This window comes from Salmo salar, chromosome ssa04 (assembly GCF_905237065.1).
Source record: "Salmo salar chromosome ssa04, Ssal_v3.1, whole genome shotgun sequence".
Classification (NCBI taxonomy): domain Eukaryota; kingdom Metazoa; phylum Chordata; class Actinopteri; order Salmoniformes; family Salmonidae; genus Salmo; species Salmo salar.
In genome coordinates, this window is record NC_059445.1 from 83,318,867 (window position 1) to 83,340,378 (window position 21,512).

General features: G+C 45.5%; 1 protein-coding gene across 1 annotated transcript; it reads left to right on the forward strand.

Annotated features, from left to right (window-relative positions):
* The first annotated feature begins 1,227 nt into the window (after positions 1-1,227).
* LOC106603961 (extensin-1-like) lies at positions 1,228-2,349 on the forward strand. Its single transcript, XM_014198247.2, has one exon. It carries the CDS (start codon positions 1,228-1,230, stop codon positions 2,347-2,349), a length of 1,122 nt encoding a protein of 373 aa, XP_014053722.2.
* The last annotated feature ends 19,163 nt before the right edge of the window (positions 2,350-21,512 follow it).

Below are 21,512 nucleotides of genomic sequence, written 5' to 3' on the forward strand. Positions count from 1 at the left end.
GGAGGACCACCTCACCCCGGAGGACCATCTCACCCCGGAGGACCATCTCACCCCGGAGGACCATCTCACCCCCTGACATACAGTACATGTAGATCTTCATATCCCCAGTAATAGGCATATAATATGGACACGTCCCAGATAGCCCTCTAATCCCTATATAGTGCTCTAATGTTAACCAGAGCCCACACAGGGCTCTAATCAAAGTAGTGCACTACATGTGGAATAGAGTTCCATTTGGGCCGTTACCGTAGTGTCCCCTCCACTCTGATCGTGTCCACAGGTCCTGTGACTGTCTTTGTCTGAGGCTAATGTAACAGAAACCTTGTCTAGACTGACTGGCTACCGGCCATAATCCTCAGAAACATCCAGCTGAATCAATGTGAAACCCGAGAGGGGACAGTCCCCAGTCAAGACCCCCTGTTAGTGTTAGTGGAGGGAGGCTTCCCTGGATTGATTAGACAATGGGGGTCAGAGCAACCACACACACACACACACACACACACACACACACACACACACACACACACACACACACACACACACACACACACACACACACACACACACACACACACACACACACACACACACACACACACAAGAGAGAGTGTCCAGTGCAGACACACCAGCAGTTATTGTCTACAACAAGGCAGATGTCATCAGAAGATTGATTACCTAGCACGCCAGTCAGGTAAGGTAAAATATCACATGACGTTTGAAAGTAAACGGCTCTATTGTTGTCTCCGCCTGGAGCAGCATACTACTTTTTAATTAGCTAGTAAATTACCATCAATCAATGCATCAATAAACACGTTTTACTTTGAAAATTGAGTTGATGATCGAGAGTAGGAAAGCTATGAGAGAGTAGGAAAGCTATGAGAGAGTAGGAAAGTTATGAGAGAGTAGGAAAGTTATGAGAGAGTAGGAAAGTTATGAGAGAGTAGGAAAGCTATGAGAGAGTAGGAAAGCTATGAGAGAGTAGGAAAGCTATGAGAGAGTAGGAAAGCTATGAGAGAGTAGGAAAGTTATGAGAGAGTAGGAAAGCTATGAGAGAGTAGGAAAGCTATGAGAAAGTAGGAAAGCTATGAGAGAGTAGGAAAGCTATGAGAGAGTAGGAAAGCTATGAGACAGTAGGAAAGCTATGAGAGAGTAGGAAAGCTATGAGAGAGTAGGAAAGCTATGAGAGAGTAGGAAAGTTATATCGAGGTCTTCACTTTATCATCAAACATGTCTTCAGTTGAATTCCGGCTGTCTGTTCCCCTGGAAGCACCTACCATCCACCAACCACCAGCCTCCAGCCACCATCCACCAGGCCCCAGCCACCACCAGCCACCACCCCCCAGACACCAGCCCCCACCGACCAACCACCAACACCAGCCCCCACCCACCAACCACCAACACCAGCCCCCCATCCACCAACCACCAACACCAGCCCCCAACACCCAGCCCCATCCACCAACCACCAACACCAGCCCCCATCCACCAACAACCAACACCAGCCCCCACCCACCAACCACCAACACCAGCCCCCATCCCACCAACCACCAACACCAGCCCCCATCCACCAACCACCAACCACCAACACCAGCCCCCACCCACCAACCACCAGGCCCCCACCCACCAACCACCAACACCAGCCCCCATCCACCAACCACCAACACCAGCCCCCACCCACCAACCACCAACACCAGCCCCCCCACCCACCAACACCAGCCCCCATCCACCAACCACCAACACCAGCCCCCATCCACCAACCACCAACACCAGCCCCCATCTACCAACCACCAACACCAGCCCCCATCCACCAACCACCAACACCAGCCCCCACCCACCAACCACCAACACCAGCCCCCACCCACCAACCACCAACACCAGCCCCCACCTACCAACCACCAACACCAGCCCCCCCACCACCAACCACCAACACCAGCCCCCACCCACCAACTACCAACACCAGCCCCCATCCACCAACCACCAACACCAGCCCCCCACCCACCAACCACCAACCACCAGCCCCCATCCACCAACTCCAACCAGCCCCCACCCACCAACTACCAACACCAGCCCCCACCCACCAACTACCAACACCAGCCCCCATCCACCAACCACCAACACCAGCCCCCACCTACCAACCACCAGCCCCCATCCACCAGCCCCCACCCACCAACCACCAACCACCAGCCTCCACCCACCATCCACCAGGCCCCACCCACCACCGGGCCCCAGCCACCACCAGGCCCCAGCCACCACCAGGCCCCAGCCACCACCAGGCCCCAGCCACCATTAAATATAAAAACGACAACAGTCACAGAAACATGTCATCTTCTCACAGCAGCTAACAACTCATAAATGGGGATCAGCTTTAACGACCCTGTGCTCTTAGTCCTTTATTTATTACCCTCAGTCACCAAATATCAACAGGCAACGGGCAGTGTGCAGGTCTTTGAATGGGCCCTGCTCAGACAAATATGAACAGGCAACGATCAGTGTGTGGGTCTTTGAATGGGGCCTGCTCAGACGAATATGAACAGGCAACAAAATTGTGTGAGTCTTTGAATGGGGCCTGCTCAGACGCAGGGAGGGTGAAGGTGTAACCGATGGCTGGAGATGAAACAAGCCTGTCTGAGTTTTGGAGGGCTATATTTATCACAGAGAGCATAGAGGCTGCGTACAAATGACACCCTATTCCCTTTAGAGTGCACTACTTTTGACCAGGACCCATAGAAAGTGGTACACTAAATAGGTAGTAGGGTGCCATAGGGACCTAGCGCCCGATTCAGACTCAGGAATTTATGCCTTTCCTATACACACCTTTCTTACGCACTTCTCAGTATTTGGTATTCAGACTTACCTTATTCAGTCGTGTAACGCGCTCTGCAGGTGTGGCTATCTTGCACTCTTTGAATACATTTCATTCAACCTCTGAAAATCCTTCCCACTTGCTGGCAAACAGATTTCTCTTGGAGTTTTCATCGAAATAGGGTTTTGGGAACATTTTATCTGAAGCCGTCCCTTTAAATACCGTGTACTTTTTAAATTAGAATTTTGTCGACAAACTCACTAGAATATATGGAGAGAACGGGTTCAGAACATTAGGGAATAATGAAATAAAGTAATCTAAGTACATGCATATTTGTCTCAGTTTCAGCACCAATTGGTAAAAAAAAAATATATAATTATTTTTATTCGATTATTTTGGTTTTTGATTCATTCTGATAATTGCCACAATCAGTTCTTCAACCCATGGTAATGTTGTGTACAGTACATAGAATTATAATGGGGACAATACTGTTCAATAGTAGGCCACACCCTCGTCTATTTGTATTTTTATTTTTGTATTTAACTAGGCAAGTCAGTTTACAATGACGGCCTACCAAAAGGCAAAAGGCCTCCTTTGGGGACGGTGGGCTGGGATGAAAAATAAATAAAATATAAATATAGGACAAAACACACATCACGACAAGAGAGACACACAACACTACATAAAGAGAGACATAAGACAACATAGACAGGCAGCAACACATGACAACACAGCATGGTAGCAACACAACATGACAACAACATGGTAGCAGGACAAAACATTGTACAAACATTATTGGGCACAGACAACAGCACAAAGGGCAAGAAGGTAGAGACAACAATACATCCCACAAAGCAGGCACAACTGTCAGTAAGAGTGTCCATGATTGAGTCTTTATCTCTATTGCCTGCACCAACCATGGAACTGTGTGATATTCACGGCCAAGCATTGCGCCAATACCTCAGGTTCAAACCGTTACGGCTTGGTCTGCGCTCTAAATAGAACTAACAGTAAATTGGCAGTTTAATATGTCAAATCAAATCAAATTTATTTATATAGCCCTTCGTACATCAGCTGATATCTCAAAGTGCTGTACAGAAACCCAGCCTAAAACCCCAAACAGCAAGCAATGCATGTGAAAGAAGCACGGTGGCTAGGAAAAACTCCCTAGGAAAAACTCCCTAAAGGCCAAAAACCTAGGAAGAAACCTAGAGAGGAACCAGGCTATGAGGGGTGGCCAGTCCTCTTCTGGCTGTGCAGGGTGGATATTATAACAGAACATGGTCAAGATGTGTGGTTATTAGGTCTACTGACAGTCGATACTGTTAGCGGTTAATACTTAATACAATAGAAATGGGAAACAGAGGAAGTCGGGGTAGCCTATAGAGGGCTAGCAGTTGCATCACAAATCACCTAGCAACCGCACCAGGCGCCATCAAATCAAGTCAAACTGTATTTGCCACATGCGCCGAATACAACAAGTGTAGACTTTACCATGAAATGGTTACTTTACTTTACCGTGAAATGCCCTTAACCAACAGTGCAGTTCAAGAAGAAGAAAATATTTACCAAGTAGGCTAAAATAAAAAGTAATAATAAAAAGTAACACAATAAGAATAACAATAATGAGGCTTTATACAGGGGGCACAGGTACCGAGTCAGTGTGCGGGGGTACAGGCTAGTTCGGGGTCAATGTAAATTGTCCAGTGGCGATTTTTATGAATTGTTCTAGCAATCTAATGGCTTGGGGGTAGAAGCTGTTGAGGAGCCTTTTGGTCCTAGACGTGGCGCTCCGGTACTGCTTGCCGTGCGGTAGCAAAGAAAATGGTCTATAACTTGGGTGACTGGAATCTCTAACAATTTTATGGGCTTTCCTCTGACACCGTCTATTATATAGGTCCTGGATGGCAGGAAGCTTGGCTCCAGTGATTTACTGGGCTGTTCGCACTACCCTCTGTAGTGCTTTACGGTCAGATGCCGAGCAGTTGCCATACCAGGCAGCAACCGGTCAGGATCCTTTCGATGGTGCAGCTGTGGAACCTTTTGAGAATCTGGGGACCCATGCCTAATCTTTTCAGTCTCCTGAGGGGGAAAAGGTGTTGTCGTGCCCGCTTCACAACTGTCTTGGTGTGTTTGGACCATGATAGTTTGTTGGTGATGTGGACACCAAGGAACTTGAAACTCTCGACCCGCTCCACCACAGCCCCATCGATGTTAATGGGGGCCTGTTCCACGATCAGCTCCTTTGTCTTGCTCACATTGAGGGAGAGGTTGTTGTCCTGGCACCACACTGCCAGTTCTCTGACCTCCACCCTATAGGCCGTCTCATCGTTGTCGGTGATCAGGCCTACCACTGTTGTGTCGTCAGCAAACTTAATGATGGTGTTTGAGTCGTGTTTTGCCATGCAGTCGTGGGTGAACAGGGAATACAGGAGGGGTCTAAGTACACAACACTGAGGGGCCCCAGTGCTAAGGATCAGCATGGCGGACGTGTTGTTGCCTTCTCTTACCACCTGGGGGCGGCCCATCAGGAAGTCCAGGATCCATTTGCAGAGGGAGGTGTTTAGTCCCGAGAGTCCTTAGCCTAGTGATGAGCTTCGTGGGCACTATGTGTGATTGAGATTGCGTCATCTGTGGATCTGTTGGGGCGGTATGCGAATTGGAGTGGGTCTAGGGTTTCCGGAAGGATGCTGTTGATGTGAGCCATGACCAGCCTTTCAAAGCACTTCATTGCTACTGACGTGAGTGCCATGGGGCGGTAATCATTTAGGCAGGTTACCTTCGCTTCCTTGGGCACAGGGACTATGATGGTCTGCTTGAAACATGTTGGTATTGCAGACTCGGTCAGGGAGAGGTTGAAAATGTCAGTGAAGACACTTGACCGTTGGTCCGCGCATGCTTTGAGTACACGTCCTGGTAATTCATCTGGCCCAGCGGCTTTGTGAATGTTGACCTGTTTAAAGGCTTTGTTCACATCGGCTACCAAGAGCGTTATCACACAGTCATCCAGAACAGCTGGTGCTCTCGTGCATGCTTCAGTGTTGCTTGCTTCGAAGCGAGCATAAAAGGCATTTAGCTTGTCTGGTAGGCTCGTGTCACTGGGTAGCTCGCATCTGACGTCATTGATGCACTTATTGAGGAAGCAGTTGACTGAGGTGGTATATTCCTCAATGCAATTGGATGAATGCCGGAACATATTCCAGTCTGTGCTAGTAAAACAGTCTTGTAGTGTAGCATCCGCGTCATCTGACCACTTCCGTATTGAGCGAGTCACTGGTACTTCCTGCTTTAGTTTTTGCTTGTAAGCAGGAATCAGAAGGATAGAATTGTGGTCAGATTTGCCAAATGATGGGCGGGGGAGAGATTTGTATGCATCTCTGTGTGTGGAGGAAAGGTGGTCTAGGATTTTTTTTCACTGGTTGCACATGTGACATGCTGGTAAAAATTTGGTAAAACTGATTTAAGTTTGCCTGCATTAAAGTCCCCGGCCACTAGGCGCGCCGCTTCTGTGTGAGCATTTTCTTCTTTTCTTATGGCCTTATAGAGTTGGTTGAGAGCGGCCTTAGTGTCAGCTTCGCTTTATGGTGATAAATAGACGGCTACGAATAATACAGATGAGAACTCTTGGTAGATAGTGTGGTTGACAGCTTATCATAAGGTACTTTACCTCAGGTGAGCAATCGAGACTTCTTTAATATTAGACATCGCGCCACCAGCTGTTATTGACAAAAAGACACACACCCCCACCCCTCGTCTTACCAGAGGTAGCGTTTCTGTTCTGCCGGGGCATGGAAAATCCCGCCAGCTCTATATTGTCCGTTTCTTCGTTCAGCCACATCTCTGTGAAACATAAGATGTTACAGTTTTTAATGTCCCGTTGGTAGGATAATCTTAATATTAGGTAATCAATTTTATTTTCTAACGATTGCACGTTAGCAAGGAGAATGGAAGACCAGAGTCAGTCTGGTGGAAGTCCTCCAATCGTTCACATGGCTAGTTGCGTTTTGCTACCACTGGAAACCACGGGAAGGACCCAGAAAACGGAGGCATTGGGAGAACCTATTCAAGTAAGTAAATATATTTTGAAAATGATTTAAAAAATGATGTAGCTATTATTAGTTATCTAGCTAGCTTGCTACAGGAACTTTGTGTGCATTCTAACTCAAATGAACTGCTAATGTAATTTTCCCTAGCTGGCTAGCTGACTTTGCATACTGTATACCTAGCCAAGGGAATTAAATATCCCCAGCTAGCTAACTTCATATTAGCTAGTTAGCTAGCTATCTTGATGTATTTCTCATTGTATCTCAATATGCATTTGTAACGTAGCTAGTTATTAACAGCCATGGAAGAGGGTGAAAGGATTAGCTAGCAGTTCCAGCTGTCAGAGAATGGAGAGTAGGCTCCTCTGGATAGAACAGGTACCTTTATGGGAGGACATTATGAAAATATTCTACAGTTCCAGTCCCCAGAGAGAAACCTGTGGACAGAGAGATATAGTAACATAATATTCAGTGCTGTCTAATTTGAGTATAATGCAGCCTGTTTCTTTGTGATGTTTCCAACAGTCCAACTCCAGTCCTCCAGTACCCTCCAACAGTACACATTGTTGTTGTAGTCCCGGACAAGCACACCTGATTCAACTCATTGAAGTCTTGATGATTAGTTGACAAGTTGAATCAGGTGTGCTTGTCCGGGGCTACAGGAAAACGATGTATAGTTGGGGTACTGGAAGACTTGAGTTGGGAACCACTGGCCTACAGTGTAATGGCATTAGACCTATGGGCATTAGCAATGCACCCTTTAACATTGTGCATCTGAAGCAGAGAATAGCTTAACTCACATATTATTTACATATTGTTCAGCTATATGTTCTCAATTTAAAAACATCAGTAGACAATGTATGAGGTTAGTCATTATACTCAATGTTTCTACATGCCTTGTGTTGACATGAAATTAGTTTAGTGCAAATCCAACCCTTGTAATCTAGGTGGTGAAATGTCTGGAAGCAAGAGATGATGGAATCATTAGTTTACTGCTACCACCAAGTTCAATGACAGATACTTCTCTCCCAGAAGGTCTGAGAGGCACTTGGGAGGTGCCACTGTGATAATAAAGATGGCTTGCCTAAGACTACCACAACAATTACATTGTCTATGCTAAATGTGTATTAATTCTGAAAAAAACAAAACAATAGTTAGGTCATAAGAAATAGATGTTATTCAATAGGGCAAGGGAAAGCAGAGCTGACAACAAAATACTTTGTATTTCTCCCATTCAAAAGTATAACCTTTTATTAAAGTACAGTATGTTTATAATATCATAAACAATAATCTTTTACATGTTCCAAATTATATTTTATATCTTCATATGTTTTAAGGGAGCGTTTTTTATCATGACGACAAGGCGAAAGTGCTCTCTACTCAAATGGCATAACAGAATCATTCAGATTGACCGAAGCACATCATATAACAACCATCTTGTATAACTGAAGGATGACTCCTTCACATATCTAGAAAAGGACAAAGTAGAGGTAGAAACTGATGCTGCTGCAGCATTGCTCATCTTCACAGTATAAACTGATGCTGCTGCAGCATTGCTCATCTTCACAGTATAAACTGATGCTGCTGCAGCATTGCTCATCTTCACAGTATAAACGGATGCTGCTGCAGCATTGCTCATCTTCACAGTATAAACTGATGCTGCTGCAGCATTGCTCATCTTCACAGTATAAACTGATGCTGCTGCAGCATTGCTCATCTTCACAGGTATAAACTGATGCTGCTGCAGCATTGCTCATCTTCACAGTATAAACGGATGCTGCTGCAGCATTGCTCATCTTCACAGTATAAACTGATGCTGCTGCAGCATTGTGTCATCTTCACAGGTATAAACTGATGCTGCTGCAGCATTGTGTCATCTTCACAGTATAAACTGATGTTGCTGCAGCATTGCTCATCTTCACAGTATAAACTGATGCTGCTGCAGCATTGCTCATCTTCACAGTATAAATTGATGCTGCTGCATCATTGTGTCATCTTCACAGCATAAACTGATGCTGCTGCAGCATTGCTCATCTTCACAGTATAAACTGATGCTGCTGCAGCATTGCTCATCTTCACAGTATAAACTGATGCTGCTGCAGCATTGTTCATCTTCACAGGTATAAACTGATGCTGCTACAGCATTGTTCATTTTCACAGGTATAAACTGATGCTGCTGCAGCATTGCTCATAATCACAGTATAAACTGATGCTGCTGCAGCATTGTGTCACCTTCACAGGTATAAACTGATGCTGCTGCAGCATTGCGTCATCTTCACAGTATAAACTGATGCTGCAGCATTGTTCATCTTCACAGGTATAAACTGATGCTGCTGCAGCATTGTGTCATCTTCACAGTATAAACTGATGCTGCTGCAGCATTGTGTCATCTTCACAGTATAAACTGATGCTGCTGCAGCATTGCTCATCTTCACAGTATAAACTGATGTTGCTGCAGCATTGTGTCATCTTCACAGTATAAACTAATGTTGCTGCAGCATTGCTCATCTTCACAGTATAAACTGATGTTGCTGCAGCATTGCTCATCTTCACAGTATAAACTGATGCTGCAGTATTGCTCATCTTCACAGTGGGAATCCAGTCGAAATGGGTGTCTTGATAGAGGTCAGCTGGCGAACCTATAATAGTACAGTACATAAACAAATTAAAAGCGCTTTTGATATTATAATATCACTTCTTCGGGTCATCTATACCATCAGGGCTCTTAATTGTTTGGTTGTGTTTAATTCATTCAGGTGTTTTAGTCAGAGGAGGTTGGTGGCACATTAATTGGGGAGGACGGGCTCGTGGTAATGGCTGGAGCAGAATAGGTGCAACGGTATCAAATACATCAAACGCGTGGTTTCCATGGTTCCCATGGTTTCCATGGTTTCTAGGTGTTTGATGCCATTCCATTCGCTCCGTTCCGGTCATTATTATGAGCCGTCCTCCCCTCGTACAACAATTGTCAACACAGCAGGTTGTCCTATCCCATTGAAGCCTTTGTCCTATTCTGTAATGTCCTAACATTTTCCCTCCTCTTATGAATGAAGTTCTCAACAGATTATCATTGGGTCAGTGCCACTGAAGTTTTTTTGGACAACAATGTCCTCCCCCAGGCAATATGGACGTCAGTGGAGGCTCCTCAGATGAGGAAGGGGAGGACCATCCTCCTCAGTGAATTAAATTTTTTTTAAAAATGGATACAATTACACTAAATATATCCACATGTCACCAAATAATTGATTAAAACACCGTTTTGCAATGAAGGTCTAGAGGAGCCTCAGCAGCACTCTGTAGGGTAGCACCATGGTGTAGCCGGAGGACAGCTAGCTTCCATCCTCCTCTTGGTACATTGACTTCAATGAATTTAGTACTGAAAGCATAAGCTACAGCTAGCTAGCACTGCAGTGCATAAAATGTGGTGAGTAGTTGACTCAAAGAGCGAGAAAGACAATAGGTGAACAGTTTTGAACAAACAAATTTCTTCAAAAATGAAGGAGAGGCAAGAGAGCGAGAGAGAGTTAGCTATATTTATATATATTTTTTAATTTCACTTTCTTAGCTAGAGAATGCAGCTAGCTAGTTTAGCCTACTCAAACACCCAGCTCAAACAGAGAGGGATGCTATGTTTCCTAGCTGGCTATGGCTATCCAACATTGGAACATTGGAAAGTCAAGGTTAGCTTTTGGTTTTATACATTGCTTTTGCCACCAGAGTCTGTCGGTGTAACTGCTAAACTGCTTGCTAACTGTATACTGTACTGCATGATTGTAGCGGGTTTAGTAACGCGTTAGTTCTTGTAGCTATGTTGACTTGACGTTAGCTAATATAGTGAAAACAAGGTGGGCTGTGTGTAGCGGTTAGCGGTTATGATATAAAGGTTTGGCATGGAACGTTTTTTTTTTACTGGTAACAGACAGCTGATGTGATGTGCACTGAAGTCCACAAGCAAGGAAAAAGGTGAGAGGAGGAGAGTGCATAGATGTGAGAAGGAACTATCTAACACTCAAAGGGATTATGCTGTTTGTATGTGACTGCTATGAAAGTGAAATGTGTTTGCGTGTGATCAGGGGTGTATTCATTCCGCCGATTCTAAAACGGAACGAAAAAAACGTTTCTTAAACGGAACGAAACTGGGATAAACATACCTGAATTTGTCCAACAGAAAATCTAATTTGGAACTGTTAGATGCAGGCAAAATTGTGCAAGGCGGTCTTAAATGTGACATATTGGGACACTTCATTTGGAAGAGTCAGCTTTTTAAACCAACATGGCTCAGTTTAAATTGTTTTTACATTGAAGGGAAAAAAAATCTAATTTGATATGCGTTTTGACATAAAATTACTACAGTGAGGGAAAAAAGTATTTGATCCCCTGCTGATTTTGTACGTTTGCCCACTGACAAAGAAATGATCAGTCTATAATTTTAATGGTAGGTTTATTTGAACAGTGAGAGACAGAATAACAACAACAAAAAATCCAGAAAAATGCATGTCAAAAATGTTATAAATTGATTTGCATTTTAATGAGGGAAATAAGTATTTGACCCCCTCTGCAAAACATGACTTAGTACTTGGTGGCAAAACCTTTGTTGGCAATCACAGAGGTCAGACGTTTCTTGTAGTTGGCCACCAGGTTCGCACACATCTCAGGAGGGATTTTGTCCCACTCCTCTTTGCAGATCTTCTCCAAGTCATTAAGGTTTCGAGGCTGACGTTTGGCAATTCGAACCTTCAGCTCCCTCCACAGATTTACTATGGGATTAAGGTCTGGAGACTGGCTAGGCCACTCCAGGACCTTAATGTGCTTCTTCTTGAGCCCCTCCTTTGTTGCCTTGGCCGTGTGTTTTGGGTCATTGTCATGCTGGAATACCCATCCACGACCCATTTTCAAAGCCCTGGCTGAGGGAAGGAGGTTCTCACCTAAGATTTGACGGTACATGGCCCCGTCCATCGTCCCTTTGATGCGGTGAAGTTGTCCTGTCCCCTTAGCAGAAAAATACACCCAAAGCATAATGTTTCCACCTCCATGTTTGACGGTGGGGATGGTGTTCTTGGGGTCATAGGCAGCATTCCTCCTCCTCCAAACACGGTGAGTTGAGTTGATGCTAAAGAGCTTCATTTTGGTCTCATCTGACCACAACACTTTCACCCAGTTGTCCTCTGAATTATTCAGATGTTCATTGGCAAACTTCAGACGGGCATGTATATGTGCTTTCTTGAGCAGGGGGACCTTGCGGGCGCTGCAGGATTTCAGTCCTTCACGGCGTAGTGTGTTACCAATTGTTTTCTTGGTGACTGTGGTCCCAGCTGCCTTGAGATCATTGACAAGATCCTCCCGTGTAGTTCTGGGCTGATTCCTCACCGTTCTCATGATCATTGCAACTCCACAAGGTGAGATCTTGCATGGAGCCCATTCCAGCCTTGTGTAGGTCTACAATCTTGTCTCTGACATCCCTGGAGAGCTCTTTGGGCTTGGCCATGGTGGAGAGTTTGGAATCTGATTGATTGATTGCTTCTGTGGACAGGTGTCTTTTATACAGGTAACAAACTGAGATTAGGACCACTCCCTTTAAGAGTGTGCTCCTAATCTCAGCTCGTTACCTGTATAAAAGACACCTGGGAGCCAGAAATCTTTCTGATTGAGAGGGGGTCAAATGCTTATTTCCCTCATTAAAATGCTAATCAATTTATAACATTTTTGACATGCGTTATTCTGGATTTTTTTGTTGTTATTCTGTCTCTCACTGTTCAAATAAACCTACCATTAAAATTATAGACTGATAATTTCTTTGTCAGTGGGCAAAATCAGCAGGGGATGAAATACTTTTTCCCTCACTGTACCACCCACCAATGCTCTCGTTGGCTGGCCCTCGCTACATATTCGTCACCAGACCCACTGGCTCCATGTCATCTATAAGTCTTTTCTAGGTAAAGCTCCGCCTTATCTCAGCTTACTGGTCACGATTACAACGCCCACCCGTAACACGCGCTCCAGCAGGTATATCTCACCGGTCATCCCCAAAGCCAACACCTTTGGCCGCCTTTCCTTCCAGTTCTCTGCTGCCAATGAATGGAATGAATTGCAAAAATCGCTGAAGTTGGAGACTTATATTTCCCTCACTAACTTTAAACTTCAGCTATCTGAGCAGCTAACCGATTGCTGCAGCTGTACATAGCCCATCCAACTACCTCATCCCCATATTGTTTTTATTTCCTTTTTTGCTCTTTTGCACACCAGTATTTCTACTTGCACATCATCATCTGCACATCTATCACTCCAGTGTTAATTTGCTAAATTGTAATTACTTCGCTACTTTGGTCTATTTATTGCCTTACCTCCTCATGCCATTTGCACACACTGTATATCGACTTTTTCTATTGCGTTATTAACTGTACGTTTGTTTATTCCATGTGTAACTCTGTGTTGTTGTTTGTGTCGCACTGCTTTGCTTTATCTTGGCCAGGTCGCAGTTGTAAATGAGAACTTGCCTACCTGATTAAATAAAAGTGAAATACGTTTTTTTAATAAAAAATAGTCTGTCACCTAAAGAATGTATCTCTACCTGTGTGCACCTTATGACGTAAATTTTCTTTCATAGCCTAGGTTGTAGCAAACTCATCATGGTTATAGGGAAATTCGAGAATCAAGAAGGCCTGTTGTATCAGACTGTCTTTGTTTCTCCATGGCTGTCCCATCGATGCACCCTCCCACTCACCCACTGCCATTCCCATCCAAACCCCATCCCATCCAAACCCCATCCCATCCAAACCCCATCCCATCCAAACCCCATCCAAACCCCATCCCATCCAAACCCCATCCAAACCCCATCCAAACCCCATCCCATCCAAAGCCCATCCCATCCAAACCCCATCCCATCCAAACCCCATCCCATCCAAACCCCATCCCATCCAAACCCCATCCCATCCAAACCCCATCCCATCCAAACCCCATCCCATTCAAACCCCATCCCATCCAAACCCCATCCCATCCAAACCCCATCCCATCCAAACCCCATCCCATCCAAAGCCCATCCCATCCAAACCCCATCCCATCCAAACCCCATCCAAACCCCATCCCATCCAAACCCCATCCCATCCAAACCCCATCCCATCCAAAGCCCATCCCATCCAAACCCCATCCCATCCAAACCCCATCCCATCCAAACCCCATCCCATCCAAACCCCATCCCATCCAAACCCCATCCCATCCAAACCCCATCCCATCCAAACCCCATCCAAACCCCATCCCATCCAAAGCCCATCCCATCCAAAGCCCATCCCATCCAAACCCCATCCAAACCCCATCCCATCCAAACCCCATCCCATCCAAACCCCATCCCATCCAAACCCCATCCCATCCAAACCCCATCCCATCCAAACCCCATCCCATCCAAACCCCATCCCATCCAAAGCCCATCCCATCCAAAGCCCATCCCATCCAAACCCCATCCCATCCAAACCCCATCCCATCCAAACCCCATCCAAACCCCATCCAATCCAAACCCCATCCCATCCAAACCCCATCCCATCCAAACCCCATCCCATCCAAACCCCATCCCATCCAAACCCCATCCCATCCAAAGCCCATCCAAACCCCATCCAAACCCCATCCCATCCAAACCCCATCCCATCCAAACCCCATCCCATCCAAACCCCATCCAAACCCCATCCCATCCAAACCCCATCCCATCCAAACCCCATCCCATCCAAAGCCCATCCCATCCAAACCCCATCCCATCCAAACCCCATCCCATCCAAACCCCATCCCATCCAAACCCCATCCCATCCAAACCCCATCCCATCCAAAGCCCATCCCATCCAAAGCCCATCCCATCCAAACCCCATCCCATCCAAAGCCCATCCCATCCAAAGCCCATCCCATCCAAAGCCCATCCCATCCAAACCCCATCCCATCCAAACCCCATCCCATCCAAACCCCATCCCATCCAAACCCCATCCAAACCCCATCCCATCCAAACCCCATCCCATCCAAACCCCATCCCATCCAAACCCCATCCCATCCAAACCCCATCCCATCCAAACCCCATCCCATCCAAACCCCATCCCATCCAAAGCCCATCCCATCCAAAGCCCATCCCATCCAAACCCCATCCCATCCAAAGCCCATCCCATCCAAAGCCCATCCCATCCAAAGCCCATCCCATCCAAACCCCATCCCATCCAAACCCCATCCCATCCAAACCCCATCCCATCCAAACCCCATCCAAACCCCATCCCATCCAAACCCCATCCCATCCAAACCCCATCCCATCCAAACCCCATCCAAACCCCATCCAAACCCCATCCCATCCAAACCTACACTTTCAATCTCCATCATTTACATGTTTTTTGCTTTGTTGTTTTACGTTTTATGTGTGTTGAGATTCTTAGAAAAGCACCTATACAAGTAATTTTTATTTAGTTATTATTATTATTATTATTATTATATCTGTAGTGTGTCTAGTAGGCGGGGTAAATTAAGGTGGTTCAAACTGAATTACAGCATGTTTTAGACATACAGTGGGGAGAACAAGTATTTGACACACTGCCGATTTTGCAGGTTTTCCTACTTACAAAGCATGTAGAGGTCTTTTTATCATAGGTGCACTTCAACTGTGAGAGACGGAATCTAAAACAAAAATCCAGAAAATCACATTGTATGATTTTTAAGTAATTAATTTGCATTTTATTGCATGACATAAGTATTTGATCACCTACCAACCAGTAAGAATTCCGGCTCTCACAGACCTGTTAGTTTTTCTTTAAGAAGCCCTCCTGTTCTCCACTCATTACCTGTATTAACTGCACCTGTTTGAACTCATTACCTGTATAAAAGACACCTGTCCACACACTCAATCAAAGACTCCAACCTCTCCACAATGGCCAAGACCAGAGAGCTGTGTAAGGACATCAGGGATAAAATTGTAGACCTGCACAAGGCTGGGATGGGCTACAGGACAATAGGCAAGCAGCTTGGTGAGAAGGCAACAACTGTTGGTGCAATTATTAGAAAATGGAAGAAGTTCAAGATGACGGTCAATCACCCTCGGTCTGGGGCTCCATGCAAGATCTCACCTCGTGGGGCATCAATGATCATGAGGAAGGTGAGGGATCAGCCCAGAACTACACGGCAGGACCTGGTCAATGACCTGAAGAGAGCTGGGACCACCATCTCAAAGAAAACCATTAGTAACACACTACACCGTCATGGATTAAAATCCTGCAGCGACGCAAGGTCACCCTGCTCAAGCCAGCGCATGTCCAGGCCCGTCTGAAGTTTGCCAATGACCATCTGGATGATCCAGAGGAGGAATGGGAGAAAGTCATGTGGTCTGAGACAAAAATAGAGATTTTTGGTCTAAACTCCACTCGCCGTGTTTGGAGGAAGAAGAAGGAAGAGTACAACCCCAAGAACACCATCCCAACCGTGAAGCATGGAGGTGGAAACATCATAATTTGGGGATGCTTTTCTGCAAAGGGGACAGGATGACTGCACCGTATTGAGGGGAGGATGGATGGGGCCATGTATCGCAAGACCTTAGCCAACAACCTCCTTCCCTCAGTAAGAGCATTGAAGATGGGTCGTGGCTGGGTCTTCCAGCATGACAACGACCCGAAACACACAGCCAGGGCAACTAAGGAGTGGCTCCGTAAGAAGCATCTCAAGGTCCTGGAGTGGCCTAGCCAGTCTCCAGACCTGAACCCAATAGAAAATCTTTGGAGGGAGCTGAAAGTCCGTATTGCCCAGCGACAGCCCCGAAACCTGAAGGATCTGGAGAAGGTCTGTATGGAGGAGTGGGCCAAAATCCCTGCTGCAGTGTGTGCAAACCTGGTCAAGAACTACAGGAAACGTATGATCTCTGTAATTGCAAACAAAGGTTTCTGTACCAAATATTAAGTTCTGCTTTTCTGATGTTTCAAATACTTTTGTCATGCAATAAAATGCAAATTAATTACTTAAAAATCATACAATGTGATTTTCGGGATTTTTGTTTTAGATTCCGTCTCTCACAGTTCAAGTGTACCTATGATACTTAAACGGTATATTTAACATTTTACATGTAAAAACCAAAACAAATGTAACAGAAATAAATAAACACCCCAAAAAAAGATAACAGCAAAAATATGAAATAACAGAAGTCTGATGTTGCTTGAAATTATCGCAACGCTTCCTACAAAATGTGCATTAAATTTGTACATGCTTTGTAAGTAGGAAAACCTGCAAAATCGGCAGTGTATCAAATACTTGTTCTCCCCACTGTATACAGTTGAAGTCGGAAGTTTACATACATGTTAGCCAAATACATTTAAACTCAGTTTTTCACAATTCCTGACATTTAATCCTAGTAAAAATTCCCTGTCTTAGGTCGGTTAGGATCACCACTTTATTTTAAGAATGTGAAAATGTCAGAAAAATAGCAGAGAATTATTTATTTCAGCTTTTATTTCTTTCATCACATTCTCAGTGGGTCAGAAGTTTACATACACTCAATTAGTATTTGGTAGCATTTCCTTTAAATTGTTTAACTTGGGTCAAACGTTTCAGGTACAAGCTTCCCACAATAAGTTGGGTGAATTTTGGCCCATTCCTCCTGCCACAGCTGGTGTAACTGAGTCAGGTTTGTAGGCCTCCTTGCTCGCACACGCTTTTTCAGTTTTGCCCACACATTTTCTATGGGATTGAGGTCAGGGCTTTGTGATGGCCACTCCAATATCTTGACTTTGTTGTCCTTAAGCCATTTTGCCACAACTTTGGAAGTATGCTTGGGGTCAGTGTCCATTTGGAAGACCCATTTGCGACCAAGCTTTAACTTCCTGACTGATGTCTTGAGATGTTGCTTCAATATATCCATATAATTTTCCTCCCTCATGATGCTATCTATTTTGTGAAGTGCACTAGTCCCTCCTGCAGCAAAGCACCCCCACAACATGATGCGGCCACCCCCGTGCTTCACGGTTGGGATGGTGTTCTTCGACTTGCAAACCTCCCCTTTTCCTCCAAACATAACAATGGTCATTATGGCCAAACAGTTCTATTTTTGTTTCATCATACCAGAGGACATTTCTCCAAAAAGTACGATCTTTGTCCCCATGTGCAGCTGCAAACCGTAGTCTGTCTTTTCATTGCGGTTTTGGAGCAGTGACTTCTTCCTTGCTGAGTGGCCGTTCAGGTTATGTCAATATAGGACTCGTTTTACTGTGGATATAGATACTTTTGTACCTGTTTCCTCCAGCATCTTCACAAGGTCCTTTGCTGTTGTTCTGCGGTTGATTTTCACTTTTCGCCCCTAAGTAAGTTCATCTCTAGGAGACAGAACACGTCTCCTTCCTGAGCGGTATGTTGGCTGCGTGGTCCCATGATGTTTATACTTGTGTACTATTGTTTGTACAGATGAATGTGATACCTTCAGGCATTTGTAAATTGCTCCCAAAGATGAACCAGACTTGTGTCAAGCGTCATGATGTGTCATGATGTCAAGCGAAGAGGCACTGAGTTTGAAGGTAGGCCTTGAAATATATCCACAGGTACACCTCCAATTGACTCAAATGATGTCAATTAGCCTATCAGAAGCTTCTAACGCCATGACATCATGTTCTGGAATTTTCCAAGCTGTTTAAAGGCACAGTCAACTTAGTGTATGTAAACTTCTGACCCACTGGAATTGTGATACAGTGAATTATAAGTGAAATAATCTGTCTGTAAACAATTGTTGGAAAAATTACTTGTGTCATGCACAAAGTAGATGTCCTAACTGACTTGCCAAAACTATAGTTCGTTAACAAGAAATGTATGGTTGAAAAACTAGTTTTAATGACTCCAACCTAAGTGTACGTAAACTTCCGACTTCAACTGTAGCTAGCGCTCTCTCTCTCTCTCTTGCGTGTCCTTAATTTTTGAAGATTTTTTTTTTTAACTGTTCAGCTGTTGTCTTTCTTTCTCTTGAGTCAACTACTCTCCACATTTTATGCACTGCAGTGCTAGCTAGCTGTAGCTTATGCTTTCAGTACATGATTCATTCTCTGATCCTTTGATTGTGTGGACATGTCAGTTCATGCTGCAAGAGCTCTGATAGGTTGGAGGATGTCCTCCAGAAGTTGTCATCAAAATTACTGTCTAAGTCTATGGAAGGGGGTGAGAACCATGAGCCTCCTAGGTTTTGTATTGAAGTCAATGTATCAAGAGGAGGACAGAAGCTATACCATGGTGCTACCCTACAGAGTGCTGTTGGCTACTGTTGACCTTCATTACAAAACAGGGAGTTTGAATTATTTATTTGGTAACGTGAATATATTTAGTATAGTTATATCTAAAAACAATAATTTTTTTTATGTTTCACTATTTACATTTTTTACAAAATTCACTGAGGAAGATTGTCCTCCCTTTACTCTTCTGAGGAGCCTCCTCTGATCTATATATTCACTCCCGTTCAAAAGTTTGGGGTCACTTATAAATGTTCTTGTTTTTGAAAGAAAAGCACATTTTTTGTCCATTAAAATAACATCAAATTGATCAGAAATACAGTGCAGACATTGTTGCTAGAAACGGCATATTTTTTATTGAATATCTACATAGGTGTACAGAGGCCCATTATCAGCAACCATCACTCCTGTGTTCCAATGGCACGTTGTGTTAGCTAATCCAAGTTTATAATTTTAAAAGGCTAATTGATCATTAGAAAACCCTTTGCAATTATGTTAGCACAGCTGAAAACTGTTGTCCTGATTAAAGAAGCAATAAAACTGGCCTTCTTTAGACTAGTTGAGTATCTGGAGCGTCAGCATTTGTAGACACACCTCCACCACACCTTCATTAATACGGTGTATCTGTAGATGTAACCGATGTGAAATGGCTAGTTAGTTAGCGGTGGTGCGCGCTAATAGCGTTTCAATCAGTGACGTCACTCGCTCTGAGACTTAAAGTAGGGTTTCCCCTTGTGTCGCAAGGGCCGTGGATTTTGTGGCGCGATGGGTAACGATGCTTTGTGGGTGTCAGTTGTTGATGTGTGCAAGGGTCCCTGGTTCGAGCCTGGGTTGGGGCGAAGAGAGGGACGGAACCTACACTGTTACATAGACACACCTTCATTTATTCGATCTCCAACCTAAATGAATAGCATGCTATTTTCATGCTTCAGCTGAAGGTCAGAATGCGCATAGAGAGAAAAGTGCATAGAAATTGAATTATGTTCCATCTACGTGTGCTTAACTCGGGTCTGAGTCGGGCCCCTAGTGAAGGGGTCGGCAACACCGTTCCTGGAGTTCCGCAGGTCTTGCAGGATTTTGTTTTCAACTAGCCACCACACCTGGCCAACTAAGCTAATTGATCAGTTCAGTGATTAGCCTAAATTCAACCCACCTGTTCCTTCCAGGTTGGTTAAATATAAAACATGAAGTGTCTGTGGCACACCAGGACCAGGGTTGTCTATCCCTGGACTAATGCATGAATCTCAGACTGTACTTCTAACAGTCTTCTATGAAACACACATGGCACTGTGGGAGGGGGGGTAGGAGAGGTCTTCCCTCCTTGTCTCCTGGGGGGGGGTAGGAGAGGTCTTCCCTCCTTGTCTCCTGGGGGGGGTTAGGAGAGGTCTTCCCTCCTTGTCTCCTGGGGGGGGTAGGAGAGGTCTTCCCTCCCTGTCTCCTGTGTGCTGGGGGGGACGACGGCGGTAGGATAGGTCTTGTCTCCTTGTCTCCTGGGGGGGGGTAGGAGAGGTCTTCCCTCCTTGTCTCCTGGATGCTGGGGGGTAGGAGAGGTCTTCCCTCCTTGTCTCCTGGGGGGTGGGGGGTAGGAGAGGTCTTCCCTCCCTGTTTCCTGTGTGCTGGGGGGGGGACGGCGGTAGGATAGGTCTTGTCTCCTTGTCTCCTGGGGGGGGGGGTAGGAGAGGTCTTCCCTCCCTGTCTCCTGTGTGCTGGGGGGGGTAGGAGAGGTCTTCCCTCCTTGTCTCCTGGGGGGGTGGGGGGTAGGAGAGGTCTTCCCTCCCTGTCTCCTGTGTGCTGGGGGGGACGACGGCGGTAGGATAGGTCTTGTCTCCTTGTCTCCTGGGGGGGGGTAGGAGAGGTCTTCCCTCCTTGTCTCCTGGGGGGGAGGTCTTCCCTCCCTGTCTCCTGGTTACTGTGAGTAGACCAACACCTCTCATTTTTGAACACGCTTCGCAAGGATGGAGGATTGACTGATGTTTACTCTAGGACACCCTGCCACTTCCCTCTCTCAGCCTCTTTCCACTTTTAGCCCTGCCGTTCCGACTGCTTGTTTTCCACTGTATATCTATCCTACCGCTGTATATCCTACCCAGCAGGCTGGTTCCATTTCTTTGGACATGAGAGGGCCGAGGGTCAGACGTGTATATGTGACTAAGGGGGCCACTCAAAGCCAGTGAAGATAAACCAACAGTCCTTTCCTCCCTTTTCTCCCTCCTTCTCCTTCTCCTCCTCCTCCTCCTTGTCCTCCACCCTTCCCTCCTCGATGCCACTACTGTGTATGAGGTCATAAATCTTAGCGAGGAGCAAATGGGTCCTCTGAGGTTGAGCCGGTGTACACATAGACTTCCTCTGTCCACCTCGCTGAGCACTCACCACGGGTGTGAAGTGTGTGTGAAGTGTGTTCATTTTTGTGTGTGTATCTGTAGCATTTGATAGTTCTGTGGGAATCCACGCCCTATGGTCTGT